This window comes from Eumetopias jubatus, unplaced genomic scaffold (assembly GCF_037043125.1).
Source record: "Eumetopias jubatus isolate StellerSeaLion01/CBP00866 unplaced genomic scaffold, mEumJub1_p1.0 scaffold_5, whole genome shotgun sequence".
Taxonomy (NCBI): domain Eukaryota; kingdom Metazoa; phylum Chordata; class Mammalia; order Carnivora; family Otariidae; genus Eumetopias; species Eumetopias jubatus.
In genome coordinates this window covers 60,657,562-60,681,683 of record NW_028274811.1, presented here as the reverse complement: position 1 = coordinate 60,681,683, position 24,122 = coordinate 60,657,562, and the positions used below count along the sequence as shown (strand labels likewise).

General features: G+C 44.4%; 1 protein-coding gene across 3 annotated transcripts in view; it reads left to right on the top strand.

The window, feature by feature from the left end:
- SERINC5 (serine incorporator 5) overlaps positions 1-22,667 on the top strand; it is a 96,165-nt gene extending 73,498 nt beyond the window's left edge. For 2 of the 3 annotated variants that reach the window (XM_028114530.2, XM_028114528.2), the window contains 7 exons: positions 2,973-3,184; positions 5,743-5,838; positions 10,009-10,135; positions 16,152-16,218; positions 19,019-19,058; positions 19,688-19,832; positions 21,355-22,667. In XM_028114530.2, the coding sequence (XP_027970331.1) occupies positions 2,973-3,184; positions 5,743-5,838; positions 10,009-10,135; positions 16,152-16,218; positions 19,019-19,058; positions 19,688-19,832; positions 21,355-21,502 (835 nt within the window). In that variant the 3' untranslated portion in view covers positions 21,503-22,667. The remainder of the gene's footprint in view (positions 1-2,972; positions 3,185-5,742; positions 5,839-10,008; positions 10,136-16,151; positions 16,219-19,018; positions 19,059-19,687; positions 19,833-21,354) is intronic. The other variant, XM_028114529.2, reaches the window with a different exon arrangement.
- The last annotated feature ends 1,455 nt before the right edge of the window (positions 22,668-24,122 follow it).

The following is a 24,122-nucleotide window of genomic DNA, read 5'->3' as shown; positions in this document are numbered from 1 at the left end:
TCCCAAGACTCTGGGATCAAGACCTGAGCCAAAGGCAGACGCTTAACTGACTGAGCCACCCAAGCATCCCTGTTTTCTCTTTTCAGTAAACATCTTGAGAAGGAAAAGATCCCAATGGTAGTAGGACGGAGGCCCTGGGCCCAGAAACCAGGAGGCTCTGGGTGTTCATGTCCCTGCTTCTCTAGTTTACAGTTTTCTTTTAGGCATATTACTTGGCCTCTCTGACCTCACTTTTCACACCTGCAAAATAATATGGCTGCATTAGATGTTTAACGTGTTTTTTTCTTTCTACCTTGAGTTTTGTGATTTGAAGTGACAAGTCTTAAAAATGAAATAGCAAAAAGTAGAAGGTACATTCCGGTGTTTCTCACAAAGACCCATCTTCTAAATGTGCTAGATTTGTAATTTCCATTGTGGTTGGGTTCTCCTGAATCCTGAGCCCAAGTGCAACTGACTCTCCCAACCCGGCTCCTGCTTACTGTGTTGGTGCTCTGCCCATTGTCTAACCCTTTTCTCATCTCCTTCCAAGTGCTTCTTCCCATTTAGCATTTATTTACATTCTGGGGGAGTATTAAGTGTGTGCCAGACAGTGTGGTGGTAGGCACCGAGAGTATAAAGAAAAATAAATCATGGCTAAGTGCCACCTAAGTGGTGGGACGTCTGCAAGAGCAAGCTGTCACCGAGGAGGAAGCCACGGGAATGGCAGCCATTTTGCTACCATTGCTGCACAAAGTTAGTTTTAACCACTGACAGTCCTCACAGCAATATTCATTAGGCACATACTATCTTCCAGGCACTCAACGGCAGGAGAAGAGCAGTGAACACAGTGATGTCCTGCTCTGTGGAGCTTACCTTCTCCTTTTGGGGAGGGCAGGGAGCATGGGTAGATCATCAGTTTATGATCAAGCAAATAAGTAACAGGCTTGATGGTGAAACGACTGGAGGAAAAGAAAGCAGGGTGTGGGCTTTGGGGAGAGCAGGGCAGGGAAAGGCTTCACGATCAGGTGTGAGGGAGTTAACTGTGACCAGAAGGAAGAGGGACAGATGGAGGCAGGACTCCGCTTGTTGAGGGGCAAACGGGCATCCTCTGTGCTGCACCCCAGTGCTGAGGGGTGGGCACCAGAGGAGAGAGAGGAGATGGCATTGGGTCAGATCATGGTGGGCTTCTGGGGCCGTTGTGTGAGATGGAAGGGCATCACTGGGGATTGAAACTAGAAGAACATGATAGGATGTATATTTTATTTACAGAATAGATGAGAGGGGGAGAGAGTTGCAAGTAAGGAGACCTGTGGGAGATAATCCAGGTGAAAGATGACTGTAACTCGAACGATGATAGCAGCAGTTAGGTTCTGGTATGTTCTAGAGTTGGAACTCGTAGACTTCACTGATGGTGATGAGGACGTGGGGGGGGGGGGGCGGAGAGCCAGGAAAGAAAAATTGCAGTCAGGAGTTGTTTTCTTTTTGTAAAAATTCCTCTTCTCAGGACACCTGGGTGGCTCAGTTGGTTCAGCGTCTGACTCGTGGTTTCAGCTCCGGTCATGATCTCAGGGTCGTGGGATCAAACTTCACCTTGGGCTCTGCACCCAGGGCAGACTCTGCTTGTCCCTCTCCCTCTGCTCCTCCCCCTGCTTGCGTGTGTTCTCTCTCTCTCTCTCTTTCTCAAATAAATAAATAAAATCTTAAAAAAGAGAGAAAGAAAGTGCTTCATATGCTAACAAGAGCCCAAAAGACCAGTGGAGAAACAGTCACACCCCACCCACACTGGTCAGCCGTGTTCACCTTTTCCTACACGATGCGTTCTGTTTCTCTGTCATTGATTACCATTTGGCTTTCAGAAATTTTTTTTTTTTCATTTCTCGAGTCTCATTTTCTGTCATTTCCTTTGCGTGCCTTTTACGTTAGACTAATTCTGTGGTCATGGAGTGCCTGGCTTGGTTTCAGGAATATGAGGATCGTTATCATTTCTGTCTTTCCTCCCTGTTTGTCTCTGGCTGCAATAACTTTTTCACAATTAAAACATTTTAGCTGAGTTGCCTGAATACTTTCCAGTTTTGTGAAAACATTAAGCAAGTTGCTTTCTCTGTGAAGGTTTGTTAGAATGTGGTTACAGTGGGGCCGTTTAATCATAAGGCAGATGACAGTGATTCACTCCGTGCTCCCTCTGGTTCTGTCCTCTTTGTTTAGTGGTTTCAAACATTCTTTTTTGTTGTTGTTCTGAATAATTTCGGTTGGTTGTTAAACCACCACTTATTTCTCCCATCCCTTTATTAATAAGTATATAAAGTAGAAAGCAAATTACTCTCTTTAAGTTTCTTATTATAAATCCTGTTACAGTTTTTACTCATTGCCCAGCTGATTTTATTCTCTTTACACTCTCCCTCCATCCCACGTGGCATTGTTCTGGAGAAGCAGTGTACCACTGAGGACGCCCCTTTGCCGTGGACGGACGAAGGGGCTGCGGTCCGCCAGTGTCTCTCTGAGTGAAGGTTGCTTGCTGCTTCTCTCCCCAAAGAGAAGCTGCGGCAGCACCTCTGGTAGGATGCGGTGGCACGTCCGGGCTCTGTGTTGAGCAGGAAAACGTGAAGAGAACCCCATCTAAGAGCCATTTTTTTTTTTTTTTAAGACTTGCCAAAGCTGACCCCAGGGTAATTCCTATTCAGAATGGGGAGAGTAGAGTTAAGTCTGTGGATGTGCGTTTTAGTTGATGCGTACACATAAAAACAGAATGGTTTAGTGTTTAGAAAACATTCTGAGCCTGAACCAGAGCTGTTCAGCATATTTTACGTGTACCTTCTGGCTTCGCTGGAGCATGATGGTGGCAAAAGGGTAGGTCTTCTGGACGACTGGGTTTCTAATGGCCTGGGGCCTGAGAGCCCCGTGAATGCCTGAGGGATGGTAAATGTGGTCAGGGAATGGGGGCTTTGTTGACTTGTCTTCTCTCCTCTCCCTCTTACCCGCTTGTGGAGAAACAGGACTGCAGGCACGGCCACCAACAAGCTGTGGTATGCCGCTCTGGCCCTCGTGACACTCATCATGTACTCCATTGCTGCCGGAGGCCTGATTCTGATGGCGGTGTTTTATACACAGAAGGACGGCTGCCTGGAAAACAAAATTCTCCTGGGGCTGAACGGGGGCCTGTGTCTGCTCATTTCAGTGGTAGCCATCTCACCGTGCGTCCAAAATCGTAAGCACGTCTTTCCCCGTTCCTCCTTATTTATGTTTTGTTGTGTGTAAATTTGAGCAAAACCTCATGTTTTCAGTTGTGTTTTTAGATTATGGTCTTTCCTTAATTTACCATGCATGGGTCGTCCATAGGAAGGGTGGGACTGCAGTCTCCTCTTCAAATCCCATACTTGGGCAGAATGTGATCGTTGGCACGCCTCAGGTCAAGAAAGATCGGAACGTAGTGAAGTCAGTAAATAGGAAGACAGATGTTACCATTATTATTATTTTTTAAAGATTTTATTTATTTATTAGAGAGAGAGACAGGGATAGTGACAGAGCGTACAGCACAAGCAGGTTAGAGAGGGAGAAGCAGGTTCCCAGCTGAGCAGGGAGCCCAATGTGGGGCTTGATCCCAGGACCCTGGGATCATGATCTGAGCTAAAGGTAGACACTTAACCGACTGAGCCACCCAGGCGCCCCAGATGTTACCATTATTAAATAATGTACTACAAGGAGCCTTTAAGTGGAAGGTGCCTTGAGTGTATATTAATAACTATAATCCCTGTGTAAAACTTGAATGAGAAGGCTCCAGAAGGAGCTCTTTCTGGGCTCATCTTTCACCCAAGGCCTCTGGGTCAGAAATCGGGAGCCATGTGGCCTAGGAGTCAGGAAGCAGGAAATCCAATCTGGCTGAGCTAGTAGCTGGCCCCACGAGCTAACCTTCCTCAGACCTCAGTCCTTTCTCAGCAAAGCCAACAGAAATCTGTAAACCTTCCTGGCTCAAGGTTGTTTCAAAGGCAAATAGAAGAGGGGTGCCCGGCTGGCTCAGTCAGTAGAGCATGTGACTCCTGATCTTGGTCATGAATTCGAGCCTCACGTTGGGCATAGAGATTACTTAAAAACAAACAAAAACCCACAGAGGCAAAAAGGAAGGGGTAATGGGATTTGAAAGTGCTTTAGAAAGTACAGGCCTGACTTATCTTTTATAAACAACTTCTGATGTCTTAAGCCAGAATACCATCTTTGGCTACAGAAAGAAGTTGTCAGGGGCGCCTGGGTGGCTCAGTCATTAAGTGTCTGCCTTCGGCTCAGGTCATGATCCCGGGGTCCTGGAATCGAGCCCCGCATCGGGCTCCCTGCTCAGCAGGGAGCCTGCTTCTCCCTCTCCCACTCCCCCTGCTTGTGTTCCCTCTCTCGCTGTGTCTCTCTTTGTCAAATAAATAAATAAAATCTTTTAAAAATAATAAAATAGTTGTAATATTTTGAAATATTTGGTTTAATGCCATTAGTTGCTAAAGTGAGTCTTATTCCCATGCCAAAGAGCAACATTATAAAAGACTATTTCTATACCTTTATTGGTTAGTACAATTTATTTTATTTTTATTTATTTAATTTTTTAAAGATTTTATTTATTTGAGAGAGAGAAGGCTGAGCATGAGTGGGGGGCAGAGGCAGAGGGAGAGGGAGAAGCAGACTCCCCGCTGAGCAGGGAGCCCAATGTGGGGCTTGATCCCAGGACCCTGAGATAATGACCTGGGCCAAAGGCAGAGGCTTAACTGACTGAGCCACCCAGGCTCCCCTGGTCAGTACAGTTTAGTAATTAAAACTTGAAACAAATTTAATCAGAGGGAAGACTGGATGAACTAATAAATCCTTTCATGTAGGGAGGTGGTTAAAAATTCCACCAAAAAATGATAAATCCTTTTTGTCATATCCTGGTTACTCTGAATGATTGAAACAGTTTAATTTAAATATTATAACATATTAAAGCTCTTCCCTCAATGAATGCTGAGCGCCAGTGCCGCCTTCTTTACCTGAATTGGTATTCCCAAAGGTGGTTTTTTTTGGGGGGGGGTTTGTTTATTTGTTTTTGTCTATGGACAGGTCGAGCTTTTTTCCACTGTCATGGACTTTAAGTGTCTGATGGCTTTGTAGAATATGGAATCCATGCCCTAGGAAATCTGTCTCCCATTTACCTCACTAAGCTATGTAGGTCTCACAAATAATGATGGTGAATTTTCTTCTGAGGTCTTAAGATTTAAGAGCTCGTGTTAATGACCCTCAGGAGGACTAAGCAGTATGTTTAAGTACAGTTGTTATTAAAACAAATTTTTTTTTTAGGATTTTATTTATTTATTTGACAGAGACCCAGTGAGAGAGGGAACACAAGCAAGGGGAGTGGGAGAGGGAGAAGCAGCCTCCCCGCTGAGCAGGGAGCCCGATGTGGGGCTCGATCCCAGGACCCTGGGATCATGACCTGAGCTGAAGGCAGACTCTTAACGACTCAGCCACCTAGGCGCCCCTAAGTATAGTCGTTATGAAAATAACATGGTGGTAGAGCCCTCAGCAGAACCTGGCATCTCTAAAATAACATAGTTAGGCTTGGTGTATAATTCCATCCACTTCCCTGTCTTTTTAGTGTTGTTTGGAAAATGTGATATTGACCTCTTCTTCCCTTTAAAGATGGGGGTCCAAGTTTGAAGAGTATCATTTGGGGATGGGGACCTATTTTTTTTAGACTTTCTTATTTTTGAAATTTAAAACTCTGTGTTAAAATCTGTCACTTTGGTTTTCTAGGACAGCCCCATTCTGGGTTGCTACAGTCAGGGCTCATAAGCTGCTACGTGATGTATCTCACTTTCTCAGCGCTGTCCAGCAAACCCGTAGAAGTAGGTAAGCCAGCCTGCCTTCTTAGGGAGCGTGGGTTTGAATATTTTCATTGTAGAGGAAGGAATATGTCTCTACTGAGCTGTTGATTAGAATGTCAAAGATGTAATAATTCAAAATAGATGATCTAGATTTTTCACTGAATAATGTCCTTAACGTGGGATACGAAAATGAAAATTTCTTCTTCTGAGTCTTCCCGCTGTGTGGGAAAGACAGGAACAAAGATGGGCTGTTGAGTATGCTTTGGGGCTAATCTGCATTTTCCTGCTCTGTGTTTTCAAGGAACATTATTGTGTTTTGCTTATTTTGCGTTGTCTTTTTCGTTGGTTACTAATTTCCTTTTCTTCAGGTGGTCATCTCTCTGACTGTAAGAGAGGGTGGGAGGAACGTGGAAGTGGAAGCAGGAGACAGGATTTGAGCCCAGCTCTAACATTGGCTAACTGTGTGACCTTGAACTGCTCTTCTTAAATGTTTATTTATAGAGACAACACGACATGTGTGAGCTTGGGAGTCAGACCGCCTGTGTTTATAGCTTGGTTCTGCCACTTCATTAACTTGTAGAAGGTTATTTACCTCTCTCTGCCTAGATACCTTGTCTTTAAAATAAGGATTTTAATTATTATTCTAACAAGGTAATTAAGTAAGATCCCTATTTTATAGGGTGGTTTTTAAAGAATTCAATGAGAGTGTGTGTGTGTGTGTGTGTGTGTGTGTGTGTGTGTGTGTGTGTGTATGTTCCTGGCATGTCGTAGGTACTCTATAAGGGTTAGCTATTGTTACTGTAGTGGTTGTAATGATTGAGAACTATAAGAGCCCTATTATATTATACATTGTTATTATCTGAGCCCCTTGCCAGTAAAAGACCAAAGACCATTTCTTATTTTGATTTCTGAACCCATTATATTTCATCATCTATATCACTTTTGTGATATATAAATGTGTATATAAATGTATACACACATATATACACATTAAGTATATATGAATGTATGTATGTTTGGGTACATTTGATCTTGTATAAATCAAGTTAAATAAATGTGCTATCTTTTCTCTAGAATAGAAAATTGAAGTTGTTTTCCTTTTTTAAATGTAGAAAGTAAATGCAAAGATAATTTTGAAGGTTTTATATACATGTATTGTGTGTATGAGTCTTGTCTTTATAGCTATTTATAGGGCAAAGTGATCTAATTGTAGGTCTTATATTAAGTACAGTCTATCCTGGATTTAATTTTTTTTTTTTTAAATAGCTCTGTCTTGACTCTAAGTTTATTTAGGTCTAGTTTCTTTAAGACTTTCTTTTACGACTGTTAATTTTTGGTTTTAATGTAATGAGGTTTTTTGGTTACAGTATTTTTCTCTTAAATGGCAGGGATCACTTACAAATAGAAGACTTCCTTTTAATTTCAGGTGATACTACTTAAATAGAAAAGTTCATATTTTGGTCAGTTAAAAAGATTTTTTTTTCATTGGCCTAAGAATAGAGATTCCTTACACCACAGCACACACAACTATTTTTGCTATCTCAAATGTGAGTGACAGTAATAATTGTAGTCTATCTTCTAATACTTAGAATGTGCATGTTTGTAAAATGGGCTTTATTTTTATTTATTTATTTAGGGAGGGGGAGAGGGAAAAGGAGAGAGAATCCCAAGCAGGTTCCACGCCCAGCATGGAGCCTGGTGTCGGGCTTGATCTCACAACCTGGAGATCATGACCTGAGCCAAAATCAAGAGTCAGATGCTTAACCAACTGAGCCACCCAGGCACCCCACCTCTTGAAAGTTTTAAGAAATCTAGAAAACATCAGGATATTCCCAGGTCACACACTATTTTTTTTTAAACCTTTTTTCTTTTTAAGAGATTTCATTTTTAGGTAATCTCTACACCCAACGTGGGGCTTGAACTCACAACTCTTGGGAACAAGAGTTGCATTCTCCTTTGACTGAGCCAGCCAGGCTCCCCAGGATGTGTTTGTGATTAGTACTTACTTTTATTTTTTTAAAAGTGGGCTCCACACCCAATGTGGGGCTTGACCTCATGACCCTGAGAGATCAAGAGTCACTTGTTCTACCGACTGAGCCAGCCAGGTGACTGACCCACACACACTATTTTTTCCTCCCACCTTTGCACAGGTAATTTTATTCTCTCCTGTGGGTTGTCAGCAATGTTCATAGACTGTAATTTGAAACACTCAGAAAGTACATACCTGAGTATTGTCACATTTTTTTACATCATGATTCAGTAATTATTAACCAGTTATACCTATTAGACACAGTGGACAAAATGATGCATCTGTACTGTTCCCTTGTAAACAGGGCTTTTGTGCACAATAGTAACAGATGGAATTAATGCATACTACAGTATCATTGAGGAAAGAACTTCTCTTTAACTCTTCTATTTATAAATAAACTGATGTTTTTTAGCACTGTAGATTTAGTACATTTACAGACCTGATCAACAAAAAGAAACAGGACATATATGTTTTTTAAAAGAAAATGTAGAGGGGTGGTGCCTGGCTGGTTCAGTTGGTAGAGCATGTGACTCTTGATCTCGGGGTTGTGAGTTCAAGCCCTGTGTTAGATATAGAAATTACTTAAAAGTAAATTTTTTTTTAAGATTCTTTTTTTTTTTTTAAAGACTTTATTTATTTATTTGAGAGAGAGAGAGAGCGAGAGAGAGAGAGCACATGAGAGGGAGGAGGGTCAAGGGAGAAGCAGACTCCCTGTCGAGCAGGGAGCCCGATGCGGGACTCGATCCAGGGACTCCAGGATCATGACCTGAGCTGAAGGCAGTCGCTTAACCAACTGAGCCACCCAGGCGCCCAAGAGTAAGCAACTGACTTTTTTTTTTTTTTTTTTTAAGATTTTATTTATTTGACAGAGAGAGAGAGACAGCGAGAGAGGGAACACAAGCAGGTGGGGTGGGAGAGGGAGAAGCAGGCTCCCTGCTGAGCAGGGAGCCCTTTTTTTTAAGATTCTTATTTACTTGTTTGAGAGAGAGAGTGAGGAGAGAGAGAAAACATGAGCTGAGGGGGGTGAGGAGAGGGAGAAGCAGACACCCCAGCTGAGCAGGGAGCCCGATGTGGGGCTCAATCCTGGGACTCCAGGATCATGACCTGAGTTGAAGGCAGACGCTTAACTAACTGAGCCACCCAGGCGTCCCCTTAAAAATAAAATCTTAAGGGCACCTGGGTGGCTCAGTTGGTTAAGCGACTGCCTTCGGCACAGGTCATGATCCTGGAGTCCCTGGATCGAGTCCCGCATCGGGCTCCCCGCTCAGCGGGGAGTCTGCTTCTCCCTCGGACCCTCCCCCCTCTCATGTGCTCTCTCTCTCTCATTCTCTCTGTCTCAAATAAATAAATAAAATCTTTTTTAAAAAAATAAAATAAAATCTTAAAAAAAGAAAAAAAGAAAGAAAGAAAGTGTAGAGAAAGGGACCATTATGGAAGACCCTTCCTGGGAAAGGAGGTAAGAAGTAAGCAAAGGATAATAGCATCACGACCACCCTATTACTGACAGTAAAGGGACTTCGCGTGTGGGTGGAGGCTTTGGACTAGGTGGCTCTTGCACAGCCAGTACGTATTTGGTTGTTGAGTAGCCTTGACACACTTCCAGAGAGGATAGACACGGTGGAAACTCAAGAATGTCTGCATACTACCTCTGTTTAGAGCCTGCTAAGTCAACTGAAAAATAGATAAGAGTTTTACTTTTTACTAGTGTCAGAAGAGTACTGAAAAGAGCAAGACTCTTACTGTATCATGGCACAGAGGAACCCTTTGGCACTCAGTTGGAATCTGAGGGTCTTGTTCGAAGAGGCTGCTTAGGTGGGAGGGGTGCTTTTTTTTTTTAAAGATTTTATTTATTTATTTGATAGAAGAATGCACACAAGCAGGGGCAGCGGCAGGCAGAGGGAGAGGGAGAAGCAGGAGCCTGATGCGGGACTTGATCCCAGGACGCTGGGATCATGACCTGAGCCCGAAGGCCAACTGAGCCACCCAGGCGCCCCAGGGGGTGCTTTGAAATAGCAGCAATCTAGTCTGACTTCAGTGGGACTGTAGAGTAGGAGTTTCCAATAATAAGCCTTCACTCTTCTAAGCTACCCGAATTTTCCCCAAATGAATGTCAGCTACAACAGGCTTTTCTAATTAACTGTGATTACTTTGTCTTTTCCTTGTAAGCTCTAGATGAACATGGGAAGAATGTGACGATCTGTGTGCCAGACTTTGGTCAGGACCTGTACAGAGATGAAAACTTGGTTACTGGACTAGGTACCACTCTCTTGTTCATGTGCATCTTATATTCATGGTAAGTCTTAGGAGATACTTGAGGCCACCTTTGCAGACTTTAAAAGTACGGAGGAAATTTTAAGAAAGCTTTAGCAACAGCGAGGCAGCAAAACAAATCCCACCTGAGGAAGAGGGAAAGTAGCTTGAAGGAAGAAGTATGTGTCACAGCATCGAACCTCAGTGTTCGGACTTCATTTTCCTTACTTGTATTTATATGGGTGACTATAATAGATCTATAGTACGTTGCAGCCCTTGAGGAAATGGTTGAATATTAGTTGCTAAAGCGTTTTTGGAGGGCAAGGGAGTACAAAGTGGGGAAGAAATGGTTTGTGCCAGAATGTTTTGGCAGCTTTCTAATCCACGGGAAATGCCATTTGTTCTGCTGCTGATGGAAAGAGTACAAAGCAGTACATACACGGTCATTTTGTGCTTGGCCCAAGAAAGGCAGGAAACGCCCCTTTTCTTTTATGCTGAAACCCACAGTGCTGTTAAAGCAGGCTGTATTTCACATGCTCGTTCGTGGGGGGGTTGGTGCTGCCTTTATTTAGAATGTTTAAAAGATTGCCCAAGGGAGAAAAGTAACGGGTAGAAATGCTTAGTTACTGATTCTGAGTGTGCATTTCACTGATAATTAAGCTTCCCTTTGGCGGTGACCTTCTCACGTTTAGGTTTTACTTCTGTGTTTTACGTTTTCTTTGTTGTGTTTCAATGTATAAAAATTTCATCTTGTTATAGGTGTAATGTATTATGGTCTTCCCCTGGCGGAAACTGAAGAATCCTGGCGGTGTTAGCTTATAAAATAACATGTCTTTCTGTAGGCGCTGGTATTTTCTCTTACAGCTCTCACACTCCCTCCTGTTAGAAAGGGACCTACGGACAGACATTTTGGAGACAAAGGAACTGGGTTTTTAGAGTGCTTGTTCAGCCACGTGTCAGGCCATGCCGTGCTTGCTTGGGTGCAGGTGGTTGTCCCAGTGAAGGTTCCATAACATTGGTCCTCATCCTGTCCCTGACAGAGTGACAGATTCTCCTCACAGCGAAAAGGACCACAGGGACCATGTCTGGCCTTTCATTTGTAATTAATTCCATAGCTGTTCACTTCATACCTACTATACCCAAAGCAGTGGATGGGATTCGGGCCCAAGTCAGTGAATGTTGTCAGGAAAACCATAAAGCCACCCAAATTTTGAATGCTGATTCTCAGCTCTTCTTTCTCTGAGTAAGCTTTTCCTTCCTGAGTCTGTTTTTCTTGGGCTTCGGGGGCCAGGGAGGGGGGGACACGGCAGCAGCACAGCTAATACCATCATTTATCCCTCAAGTTTTTTTCTGTATTGGCATGTAAAAAATATTGCAGATGATGTGAAGAGAAAGTAGATGACTAATGAGTGCTTGCCCCTGACGCCCCGTCTCACACCAGCGTTCCGGAGCTACCAGATTCCGGGAGGGCTCCCCTGGTGTGGTTGCTGCTGCCCACCCGGTCCTCCCAGCAGGCACCGCGGTGTTGCACTTTAATCGCTAGCGTTCGGTAACGTCTGTTACTGGCATTTACACAGATTCCAGGTAGCTGCAGTCAGCTTTGAAAATTGTTATCTTTTTTAAAAGATTTTATTTATTTATTTGACGGAGTCAGAGACAGCGAGAGCAGGAACACAAGCAGGGGGGAGTGGGAGAGGGAGAAGCAGGCTTCCCGCCGGGCAGGGAGCCTGATGCGGGACTCGATCCCAGGACCCTGGGATCACGACCTGAGCCAAAGGCAGACGGTTAACGACTGAGCCACCCAGGCGCCCCATCCTTTTTTTTTTTTTTTTTTAAGGAATATCTAGAGTTGTTTTTTTTTTTTTTAGATTTTATTTTTTTAAGCAATCTCTACCTCCGATATAGGGCTTGAACTCAACAACCCCCAGATGAAGAGTTACATGCTCTTCTGACTAAGTCAGCTGGGCGCCCCAGGAATATCTAGAATTCTTGATAGCAATTGTAGGAAGCCTAAAGACTGCATAGTGTGAACATTACATGTTTTCCCTGAAAGTTCCAAAATTGCTTGGGTTTGAGGTTAACTTTTTTGTAAGGTCCTAGAAGGCTTACTGTGCTATCTTCTCACCTGCTCCTTTAGGGGGCTCTCATGCTGGCCTCCATCCTCAGTTTCTGGTTCTCTGTCCCAAGTCCTGCTTCTGGGGCACTCACTATGAGTATGTTTTATCTTTGCTGCCTTAGCTTGAAGGAAGGGCTCAACCTAAACCTAGCTTTACAGCCGAGGCCGTTCTTTCTCTAGACGCCTCTTCTGTTGTCCCCAGACATTACTGCTGTGAAGAAGTATCACATCTTGGACCCCATGCAGGGGTTCCCTAAAGGCTCTTTGTATAGGTCCATCCCGCTGACACCCCTTAGGCCCCAGCCTCCACTATTTCTTAATTCCCTTCTTGGTCTCTAGATTTTGATTGAAATTGTTATTTTGTTGGCTTCGAGTTCAGACTGTCCAGCCAGGCAGGATCCTGGAGTCAGTCAGCTTCAGTTCCCTCGTTGTACATAAAAAGGAAACTGAGGGGGGCGCCTGGGTGGCTCAGATGGTTAAGCATCTGCCTTCGGCTCAGGTCATGATCCCAGGGTCCTGGGATCGAGTCCCGCATCGGGCTCCCTGCTCCTTGGGAGCCTGCTTCTCCCTCTGCTTCTCTCTCTCTCTCCCTCTGTCTCTCATGAATAAATCAATAAAATCTTTAAAAAATTTTTTAAAAAAAGGAAACTGAGGGGCATAGAGCCCATTTCTGTGATTCTCCACCCCCAATCTCAGGAACCCTCTCCTTGTGTCTCCTTGGCTAGAGTGCTGGGAGAGACAGGTTCATAGTCGTTTTTCCCCCTGGGATTGTTTGGAGTAAGGTCCTTCATTGAGGTTCAAGGATAAGCTGGATGACTTGCCTCATTTTATTATTAGGAGGTATTTGTGCTATAAAATGGTCCTGGCCATTTCAGTTTTAACTATGCTTATGAGAAAAATAATTATTATTTAAATGTTTAGGAATTTGAATTTAAAATTGGAAAAACTAAGAATCCTTATTAAATGTCATCAAAATGAAACATTCATGGCAATAGGGCAGACCGTGTAGAAATTAAGTACAAGGTTGGTAAGACAGAATTGGAGAGAAGATTGGCTTAAACTGAGAAGAGTTGGCAAATCACGGTTTCTATTCTTTCGGTGTGTTCTTTGTCTGCTACCTTTATTTAAGAAAGGAGGACAAGTTAAGAAAAAAAAATGGAGGAGGAGTATACAAGTTTTATTTTGAGAATCCTGCCGCTCCCTCACCTACCAACTAGAAATCTTCCGGTTTCTGCATTAAGGGGCATGTCCAGCCCTCCCCCCAGTTCACATAGGACTGTCTTCTCCATTGGGAGCTAGGAGTCACCAGTTATACTTGGGAGCATAACTGAACTTCACACAAAGGGTGGGAATAGTCATGAGATCTCCCAAGGGCCCTGTAAGTTGTCAGGGAGCAGAATCTGTGCTCTCCAACAGGAAAGTCTGGACATGTTCTCTAGAGATTTTCTTTGATCTAGGTGAGTTTGGCCAGTTCCAAAAGCAGTTGAAGCAGGTGTGGAGAGCCACCTGCATTTTGAATCATTCTGCCATTATGGAAGAGGCCCTGGACATGGCAGTGGTGGTGGTGGGTGGAGGGGGTGGGTTGGGGGGGAGGCAGTTTTTTTGTTTATCATAATTGCAAGGCACTGCTGGTTTCTTGTGAGTGCGGGCTAGAGATAGTGAGTGGGCTATAACTTGTCTATACGGTGAAGCCCTGTTGCGATCAAATGTGGTCAGTCTCCTTCCACACCCCACAAGAAGCAGTGGGTGAAATTGCTCCTGCCTTAGCCCTGGAAGGGAAGAGGTTCTGCGTAATCCAGGAATTGTTGTTTGGCAACGTGTCTTGTGCTCATCAAACGGGGGTCTGAGTAATAGAATGCAGGCAATAAGAATTTCCTAGGTGTGAAAACAGTGTTTCCTTGGTAATTCCAAGAAGAGTATTTTGTGGGTGAAGGCTATGACTGAATTATAATAATATTTTATAGTGTCATCTACTTGTAGAAGTCCTCTGTTATTAATGATGAACTGAATACAGGTATTTATTTTTAAAATTAAATTCAGTTACTTAACATATAGTGTATTATTAGTTTCAGAGGTAGAGGGTAAGTGATTCATCAGTCTTATATAGCATCCAGTGCTCATCACATCACATGCCCTCCTCAGTGCCCATCACCCAGTTACCCCATCCTCCTACTCCCCTCCCCTCCAGCAGCCCTCAGTTTATTTCCTATGATTAAGAGTCTCTTACGGTTTATCTCCCTCTCTGATTTCATCCCGTTTTATTTTTCCTTCCTTACCCTATGATCCTCTGTCTCGTTTCCTAAATTCCACATATGAGTGAGATCGTATGATAATTGCCTTTTTCTGACTGATTTATTTCGCTTAGCATAATACCCTCTAGTTCCATCCACGTTGTTGCAAATGGCAAGATCCCGTTCTTTTTGATGGCTGAGTAATAGAATACAGGTATTTAGAAATAAGAACAAAAGCTTCCCCATTCTGTGCTCTCTGATGATGGAAGTAAAGCGGCAGAGGTGCCAGAATCAAAGCTTTGTTTTTCTTGAAACCATTTTATTCCAAAGAATTTACAAAAGTGCAGTATGTATTCTAACCCTTTTAAAGAAGGAATACCATCTTTTCGGTGAAAATTGCAGATAATCAATCTCTTTCTAAAAAGTTACATTTTCCTCCGCAGAAATGATACACTATATTAAATCATAATTCACATGCAGAAAATATAGCATGCTCTTATATGCAGGAGCGAGGTGTGTGTGTTTCTTGGGTGCACCACCATTGGGAAATATCTCTAAAATTCCTCGGATGAGGCTAGAAGTCAGGAAGTGGGAGCGCTTGGGCCTCGATCAGCATCCGTCCGTACCGAACAGAAGAGAAAGTGATGCTATTGGACTTGAGTGGCCCACAAAGGAAGGCAGCTATGCTCACCACTATACCACCAACGCAGTGGCCCACAAAGGAAGCAGTGTGCTCGGATCCCAGAGGACCTTTTTGTGAGGAAGGCTTTTTATTGTTTATTTGCATTTCACTGATCTCTTCTGTCTTGGAGAAAGAGGATGAGAATGAGCAGAGAAGGCAGTGTTGCTTCTTGGGGGTTATTTAGTTGACATGAGTCTGTTAAGTCCTGCTTCTCCCGGGGCCACACCCCTGCCTGCCCCCAGGCCGGCGCCTGAAGGCACAGCGTAAGAGGTTAGGGATTGTCTTTTTCACTGGGTCCCCAGGGGCTTAGAACAGGACCTAACACATGGCAGGCTTACAGTAAATGTTTGCTAAATGAATTTATAGAGTTAGCCGGAACCCTGAGTATTGTATATATTTCTGTTTGCTTAAAATGTTCCCTTTCTCCCCCCAGAAGAAATACCTTTTTTACCCCTAGAAGCCAGATTTTATAATATTTTACCTCTGGGTATAGGGAGAATGGTGGGAAGGATTTTTTTTTTTTTAATCACACTGATAGCTAGTCTGTTGAATTTCCAAACAGAAAACTTTGTTCTGCCAAAGGCTGATTATCACAGTAAATAACTGTGACCTTTGCTTTTCATGCCCTTGCTTTTTTTTTTATTGCTATCTCTGGGTTCTTTTGTCCGGTTTTGATCCCTTCTAAGTGATTCTATTCAAAAGTTGTGGAAAGATAAAAGGAAAATCAGAAAATCCTTTTGGCTTGGTGTTTGAGGGAGGAGAGGTGAAAACCAAGATAATAGGACCAAAAGATGCCTTACTTCTTTATCAACAAACTTCTCTTTGCTTAAAATCATCTAATGCAATCCATGTGAAAAGACATCAACTGTAGAATTGGTCAGTCAGTTTTGGAGCAAAGCGGGATATTGGAATAGACGAGTTCTTTTTAAGGAGCCAGGACTGGAGAGTGCCGTGAGCCTCTCATGACAGCACTGACCGGGCGGCTCTGCCCTTCCTCTGTTGGGATATAACGTGTGTGTTTGTTTCTTAGCTTGACATCGACGACAAGGTCAAGTTCTGATGCTCTGCAGGGGCGATACGCAGCTCCTGAACTGGAAGTAAGTTCATTTCCTTCCCTGGTCCTGCTTCATCTCAGAAGACCCATTTTTCAGGAAGCCTCTTTCTGTGTGTTTGCATCTTTATTGATCTGCATCCCATTTTTCTCCCCAGGAAAGAATACAGTTTTTATACAGAAAAGACAATGTCTCGTAGATACGATGGGATTAAAATGAATCTTTGATTTTCCTCCAACAAAATTAGCCTCTAGTGTGGCATTGCTGCCCATCTCCCACCCGATGCCTGGGTAGCTTTGTCGGGCTGCTCTCTGCGATTTCCTTCTGTCATAATGGACTGTGTGTGTGTGTGTGTGTGTGTGTGTGTGTGTGTGTGTGTGTTAACTCCTAGTCCATTCTTCTGTGTAATAGCTGTTCTGGAGAAGGGAAGGAACAAGCATCTGCTCCCTGCCACACTGCTGAGCATTGTCTACACGTTAGCTTATGTAACTGCATCAGTTCCGTCAGGTGGGCATTTCACTGGTTAAGGAATTGGGAACAGTAGAGGTCCAGAGAATCAGGGTGGTTAGCAGATGCTATCGGTCAGCAGAATGTCTGTTATTTCCTTACTTGTGCAAAAGTCTTTTGCTGGGGCCCTCATGGAACATCCACCTAGGTCAGAAAAGGGCTAATCCCATGGAGGCAGCCAGGAAAAGACTCAGCCCTGACCCCAAGAATGGAAGGAACATGGGATTCCGATGATGGCTGAGACTTAACAGCACTTGCTACATGCCAGGCAGTTCTAAGCGCTATATTTGTGATTGCATTTCATACTCATACAAACCCAGTGAGGGCTTTATCTCCATTTTACAGAGGGGAGAGACAGAAAAGTTATTTAAACTTCTGATTAGCTGGCCTGGCCCCTGGCCCCCGGCCGTGTCCTCATAGCCTTCCCTGGATGGAGGAGCCCTGGTGTCTGTCCAGATATGGGCACTCTTCTCTGCAGCTGGGGCTCTGGGCACGGTCTTTCCTGCACCTGACCTGGAGATAGTGAACATTATGAAGGGTTGTCAGTCTGCCAGCGGCATTCAACAGCTCTTTCTGTCCCTTCAAAAAAGGAGAAGGCTCTGCTGAGTCTGAATAGATTACTGCTTCTTACACAGAGGAGAATGGTCTCTAGAAGGCAGGCATTTGTTCTCACCACTGGCCGGGTGACCACCTGCTGAGGTTGTGCTCAATGGCTTCAATATCCCTATTGTGTAGAGTGCAAGCTCAAAGAACAGCAAGTCTCTAAGTTAGATTTAAGAGGATGCTTTCCTTCTCGTTCTAAGGAAAATGTCCCACTGTTTTCTTCTGAACTGGAGAGCCTGCAAAACGGAAGTTGGTTTGCTCTCCTTGTATCAAGTTTCACAGGATATACCTTTGAAAGAGAGAGTTAGTGGTTTCTTATGCTAAGTTAAGCTTCAGAAGAACTAGGACCCCAGGATACCCTGTCTTGAGCCCACTGAATGATTAGTGAATCTTAGACTGTGTCACTTGATCCAAGATTCTGTCACGGCCATTCCCTCTTCTAGAAGTGTCCCTGATGTAGTAGGGAAACGGGCTTGGCCTTGCGGTGTATAAATGAGATGAAGGCTCACACTCCTACGTCCTTGTCCCTGGCTCTGTGTTCTTTCTAGTAAAAGTACTGTCAGCCAGAAAGTGCCAAGGACCCAGCACTCCCCAGCTGGTCTTGCTACATGTAATGTTTCTTACTCTGTTTACCAGAGTCTTTCTGAAATCATGTATTAATTTTTCATAATCCAGTTTTTTATTAGTTTATTGTTCTGAGTAGGTCAGAAACACGGTACAAAATTTAAAAGGTGTCAAAGACTCTTCAAAGGAAGGCATCCCCTCCATCCATCCCGGTCCCGAGCACCCCTGCCTCCGTAGAGGCAGACAGTTCAGCAGCCTGATTTCATAGGAAATGTAGGTGGGCCTCCTGCTTCCAGACCTCCTAGCTTTACCATATCTGATTCTGCCGTCTCCACCATCTCTTAGACCTCGCATGCCTAGACCTAATTGCCTCTTGTGAACTGCACACCTTGGAGTGCCTGTCCTGCATTTATACTCCAGCTCTGTCACTAGACTGGTTTTGAACCTCAGGCCAGAATTGCTTGACCTCAGTTTCTTCAACTGCAAACAGAATAATAATCCCAGCAAGTAGAGCAAATCACCACCAGGAGTGAGCTCCACGAGAGTGGGGACCTGTCTTGTTCACCTTGCATTTCAGGTTGAATTTTCCAGAAGCAGCTGCCAAGGCAGAGTTGACCCACAGAGTATCTATTAGGGATCAACACAGGTGGAAGGAAAGGAAGGGGAAGGAGGCAAAATTGGGCCAAGGGTGAAGTTGAAGGGCACCGTAGGCTGGACAAAGCCTCTGTTGACCCCTTCGGTGCCCCAGAGCAGATATGACTCATCAGAGCAGTCACTGAGGGTCAGTGGCTGCACCTATACACCCCTGCCGTGAGCAGTCATTCAAGGTGGGTTGCCCAAGAAGTCTGGCTCTAGGGCAGAGCAACTCTGTGACTGAGGGAAAGCCTGGGAGCTGCCGTCTGGAGGCTGCTCACAGCACTCCAAGTAGCTGAGTGAGCACTCAGTGAGCGCCATTGAAGGGGCTCTAGGTGGCTCACCTCCATGTCTGTTTCCTCTCGCCAGCACCAGAGCACTTGGGAAGAACAGATGCTTAGTCATATCCTTTGGAAGGGGTCACATGAGTGCAGTTCCGAGCCTGGCTTCCAATTTACGCAGAAGGCTTGGCACATCACGTGGATGGCCTTTAGTGAAGTAGAAAAGCCCCCTGACGTTGTTGGGTTTGCTTTTCCAGGTAGCCCGGTGTTGTTTTTGCTTCGGCCCCGATGGAGAAGGTAAGTAGTCAATCTCCCTTACGTGCAGCTCTAGTCTTAGGTGTTTGGGATTCACACCCAGATAACTTGAATGGTAAGAGGAAAGTTTTCTTCCAAAGCTGGTATACTGTTGATCTACTTTTCACATTCTTCCTGAGTGATTGCTGGGTATATTTGTTTGTGTTGGTATTCTGGCCAGCAAGAACCCGTTTCTGTTTTGGCTAATATGTAAGTTAAATTCTACAGTGAGATTTAGAGAAGGAGGAAGTACATTTTTCAAAGGAATGAAAATTTCTTCCCTTCAACTTCCTTTTCTTCTTGGATTGGAGCATCCCAGAGGCTTGAGAACGCTTGGCTTGCTCTCTCACTTCCATCTGAGCTTATCCTGGGTTTTCTGTTAGTAAGGGTTCTCTTCTGCTCTGTTCAAACGAATGTAATGTTAGGAAACTCATCCTGTGGAGGAGGGTCCTGGGATTGGGTGGGGGTTTTGCACAGAGGGTGTGGATAAAATTGCCTGAGGCTACAAATGGCTCTTGACATCTTTTCTACTCACCAGTCTCTGGGATTGGAATGAGTGAGTGTGACTCTGCTAACGCGGCTGGCGTGCATGTGTTCGTTCAATGAGCTTGCGCTTGCTTTGTGCCTCACAGACACTGAAGAACAGCAGAATGTGAAGGAGGGACCACGGGTCATTTATGATGAGAAGAGAGGCACTGTCTATAGCTACTCCTATTTCCACTTCGTGTTCTTTTTGGCTTCCCTCTATGTGATGATGACCGTCACCAGCTGGTTCAAGTGAGTGGCCCGTTATCTTACATATTTTAGAAGGGATAGTCTTTAGAAAATCAAGTTAAGTCCTAGTCTTTAAGTGCTGAGACCCACACTGAGTCACAGATCCAGTCTCCTGGAGTCAGCTAAACTCTTCTCCAAGTCCTGCTGTGCTCATCTACACAGAAACAGTCCTGGGGTCTCAACAGTCTGCGGGCATGCTTTTAACCCTGGGAATTGCTGATGCTCATGCCCCACAACGGGGGCTAAGGTGGCGTGTGTCCCCTCATTCCTTTTCTGTGCATTTACAAACCTGTGCAATTTTTAAAATATAAATATGATTACACGTGTTTCCCCTTGAGATTTTTTTGCTTTGTTTTGTTTTTTAAAGTTGGCAATACATGGTGGATCTAACTTTCCCTGTCACTACAAAGAAATTCTCTTTTTAATTCTTTTTGGATCATTTTTCACTGATCTGAAGTTTTGGTTGGATCATAATTTGTTATAACTCAGAATACACATGGGATAGACATTTAGGCTCATTGTGCTATCCGTTCATGCAGCAACTATTTGAGTGGCTTCAATGTGCTGCACTGTTAGAAATGGCAGGCTTATAATCTAACGGAGGAGACAGACCATGATCCAAATGCGGTGTGGCAGATAGTGCTGTTAGGGAGAAAAATGAGGAAAAGGAATGAGGAGTACCAGGTGGGGTTTAGGGATGGTGGGGCCAGCAGAAGGCTTCACTGGGGAGATTTTCCCAGAACATCCTAAGGGAAAAGAGAGGAGGGAGCTTCTAATGTATCCCCAGTGCATCTAATGCTTTGGTAATTCCCGGAAAGTTTTGGCGTGGGAAGCTTAAAAGATGGAGGGAGCTATAATTAATAAGGCAGAAAATAACAGATATTGTCAAGAATGTGGGAAAAATTTAGAACCCTTTTACAAAAACTCCTGCTAGGATCGTAAACATGGTGCAACCACTTTGGAAAACACTTCGGCAGTTCCTCAGAATGTTAAACACAGAGTTATGGTATGACCTGGCCGTACTAATACTAGGTATATGCCCAACAGGGAAAAAAAGTATGGCCACACAAAAACTTTTACACATATCACTTAAGCAGCATCACTTATCACAGCCAAAAAGTAGAAACCACCCAAATGTCTATCAGCTGATGAATGGATAAACAAAGCATGGTATCTCCATGCAGTAGAATATCACTCAGCAATAAAAAGGAATCAAGTATTGATCCATGCTACCACATGAACAAACCTTAAACACCGGTCACAAGAGGCTACATGATTCCATTTATATGAAATGTCTGGAATAGGCAAATCCAGAGAGACAGAAAGTAGATTAGTGAATCCCAGGGGCTGGGAGGAGGTGGGGAAATGGTGTACACTTTAAATGGTGTGAGTTGTATCTGAATTGAGCCTTTAGGAAAAACAGAAAGGCTGGAGGGGATGGGAGCAGGGAGACCCCTTCTGGAAGAGATATCTCACTGCCTTGTTCTCTTCCTGCTCTGACCACAGTTGTCTCTCGTTTCCACAGCTATGAAAGTGCCAACATCGAAACCTTCTTCAGTGGAAGCTGGTCCATCTTCTGGGTCAAGATGGCCTCCTGCTGGATGTGTGTGCTGTTATACCTGGGGACCCTGGTCGCTCCCCTCTGCTGTCCCTCTCGCCAGTTCTCTGTGTGAGGAGGATCTGAGCAGGCCTGCAGGCTGGAAGTGACATCCTTTGAACAAGTGTCCCAGGGGTCTGAGCCGTGACTGGTGCTTCGTGAAAAGCCGGCATCCTCTGGCTGGTTTGAGTGGGTCTGAAAAAGGCTTTCAGAAAGAAAAAAAATCACCTGATTTGGCTGTTTAATTCGGAAAATCAAAAAGAAATAACCATTTTATTCCAAAAGAATTGAAATTTTCAACCAAGCTGATCCTGAGTGATATTTTGTGTGAGTCTCCGCTCTAAAAACTGGAAGAGAAATTAGGCTAGTATTTTCCTTCTGTACTTTTTTTCACCAAAACAGAGTTTGGGGCATGACAGGGATAAATCTGACCTTGTCATTCTTATCCTTGGAATAGAAAAACTTGCCAAAATCTTGAACCCTCAGCCCCTGACGGAATGCAGACCCGTCTCCCACACCTCAGCCGGGAGCTTCATCTGCAGTGGGCTCTGCAGAGAGCACTCATCCTGCAGGCTCCTTGCTCTCAGCTACTTGGTATTTATAGGGTACAGGAGGAAGCACCTGCTTTTAACTCCACCCTTGTGCTGTTTCCTCCTGGCCTCCAGACGTTTCCCTTTGAAGCTGTGATGCTGGGAATCACAACTTCACACTCTGCCCTGGCCCTTCTCAGAGGTCCCCTCATCCTTTCTGGGCTCAACGTCTTTGCCCTAATGTGAAAAAGCACAATTTGCCGTCACTACCGTGTGGTTCCCCCACTATGCTATTCCTTCCTGATCCAAGTTCCTGCAATAATTATGACTCCTATTTGTGGTGTTATTCACATGATTATAGAACAATATCCATGTTTTCTTTGCCTGAACGATGGAGGGCTATCGTTCTTACTTGTTTGTATTATTAATATTAATAATACTCTAGGACCTTACCTTGACTGAAGCCCGCTGCACCTCTCTTTCAGTTATGAAAGTCAGCCGGTTTTCTCTTCCACCTAGAGGCCTTTGAAATTGTAAAAGCAAAAGGGCTCTTGTTTCCTGGATCTGGAAGGTGCATGATAATATTCACTGTGGTTTTTTGGAATAGATTTGCTGAGGTGAGGATTCCAGGCAGCACCTCAAACTGGGCTGACCAGATAAGGCCTATCTCGTATAAGTTGTAGAAGTGGCCAAATATACTTAGAAGAAACGGTGGGGGGTGAGGGGGTGGGGAGGGGGGTATGTAATTAAGCCATAAGCAACATCCACGGAGATTTCCAAAAATACAAACTTGTAAAGTAATACTCATAAGAGATTTGACTTTAGGCAGCTGCCCAAGAAGATACCCGTGTTCAGTGTTGATGTCCGTCCTCAGTCAGGGAAGAGTTTTTTCGGTGGAAAGCGGAAAGTCCATTAGGGACCCCAGTGGAGACACGGTGGGGATGCTCCCGGGAATGTCTCGTGCAGGGTGAAAAGCGTCCTCTCGAGCTCCCTGGCACAGAGGGTCTGAGAATGGAGACACTTGGCCTGTACTTTGTGTGTCCTGCCAAGATGGGCAGAATCGGGTCCCTGTGTGCCAAAATGCTGGTGTGGGGAATTAGTCCAATTCTTCATTTTTGCTCCTTTGCCCTCCTCCCAGGAACACAAGCGGGAAAACAAATTCAGTGAATGAATTCCTCTAGAATCTTGCCTTATTTATGTTTGAGGTTCGTTTTTAAAGGCAGTCGTGTATGGGTGAGAGCCTTGTTTTTTGCAAACTTCATCCAACTTCTTATTTTAGGCCAGAAGCTCTTTGAGCTTGGCGGTTGAAAGGTCTCTGGTGTCACAAAATGGAAAGCTGCCACGTGCAGCCCCTGTTAAGCCAGTGGGCCTGGGAGCTCTGTGGGCCGGGGACAGGTTGAGGGAATGGGTTGTGTGTGGGACAGCCCCCAGGCAGGAGCTGCCACAGTGGCTGCTGCCGTGACACAGGGCTCTGGGTAAGCTGAGACTGGCTTTAGGAAAGACCGCGAGCAGAGTCCCATCAAGAGCTGGGATGCTAGTTTCATTGTGTTTTCTTCCTGCCAGGGTCTAGCTGGTTTGGGCAGCCAGCTATGTGACTTTAGAACTGGCCCTTAGGGCAGGTCACGGTCCAGCTGACAAGGCTCTTGTTCCTTGGCTGGCCTTTGTTGGCGGGCTTCCCCTGCAGAAAGAAGCTCAGGGAAACAGAAAGGAAAGCATTCATTGCCAGTGGCAGGGCCCTCAGCACTTCCTTCTTTAGCTGGCCCAGCCAACCCATGTTTTGGAGCTGCTTAAAATTTGGTTTGTGGCCCAAAGTTCTTCTTGAAGTTTAGTCTGACACGAGAGGCAGAGTTGCAGTCACTCTGATTTTTAGTCTCAACTGAGAGTCGAAGCAAGTTTATCTGAATGATGGGAGAGATGTGGATATATCCTTAGGATATATATAAATAAGGTAACTTTAATGAGGGCATATAAATAAGGTAACTTCAATGATTATTCATTGTCATAACAATACTCAGGTGATGAGTCAATGTTTGTGGGTGTAAAGAACCCACATTCTTGTGCTGTTGTGATTTAAGAAACTGGAAAAATTGTGCCAATTGCTTTGAGTTGCTGTAATGAAGGTGTTCATTGGATACATTCACTGATCTCTTTTTAAAATAATTTTGC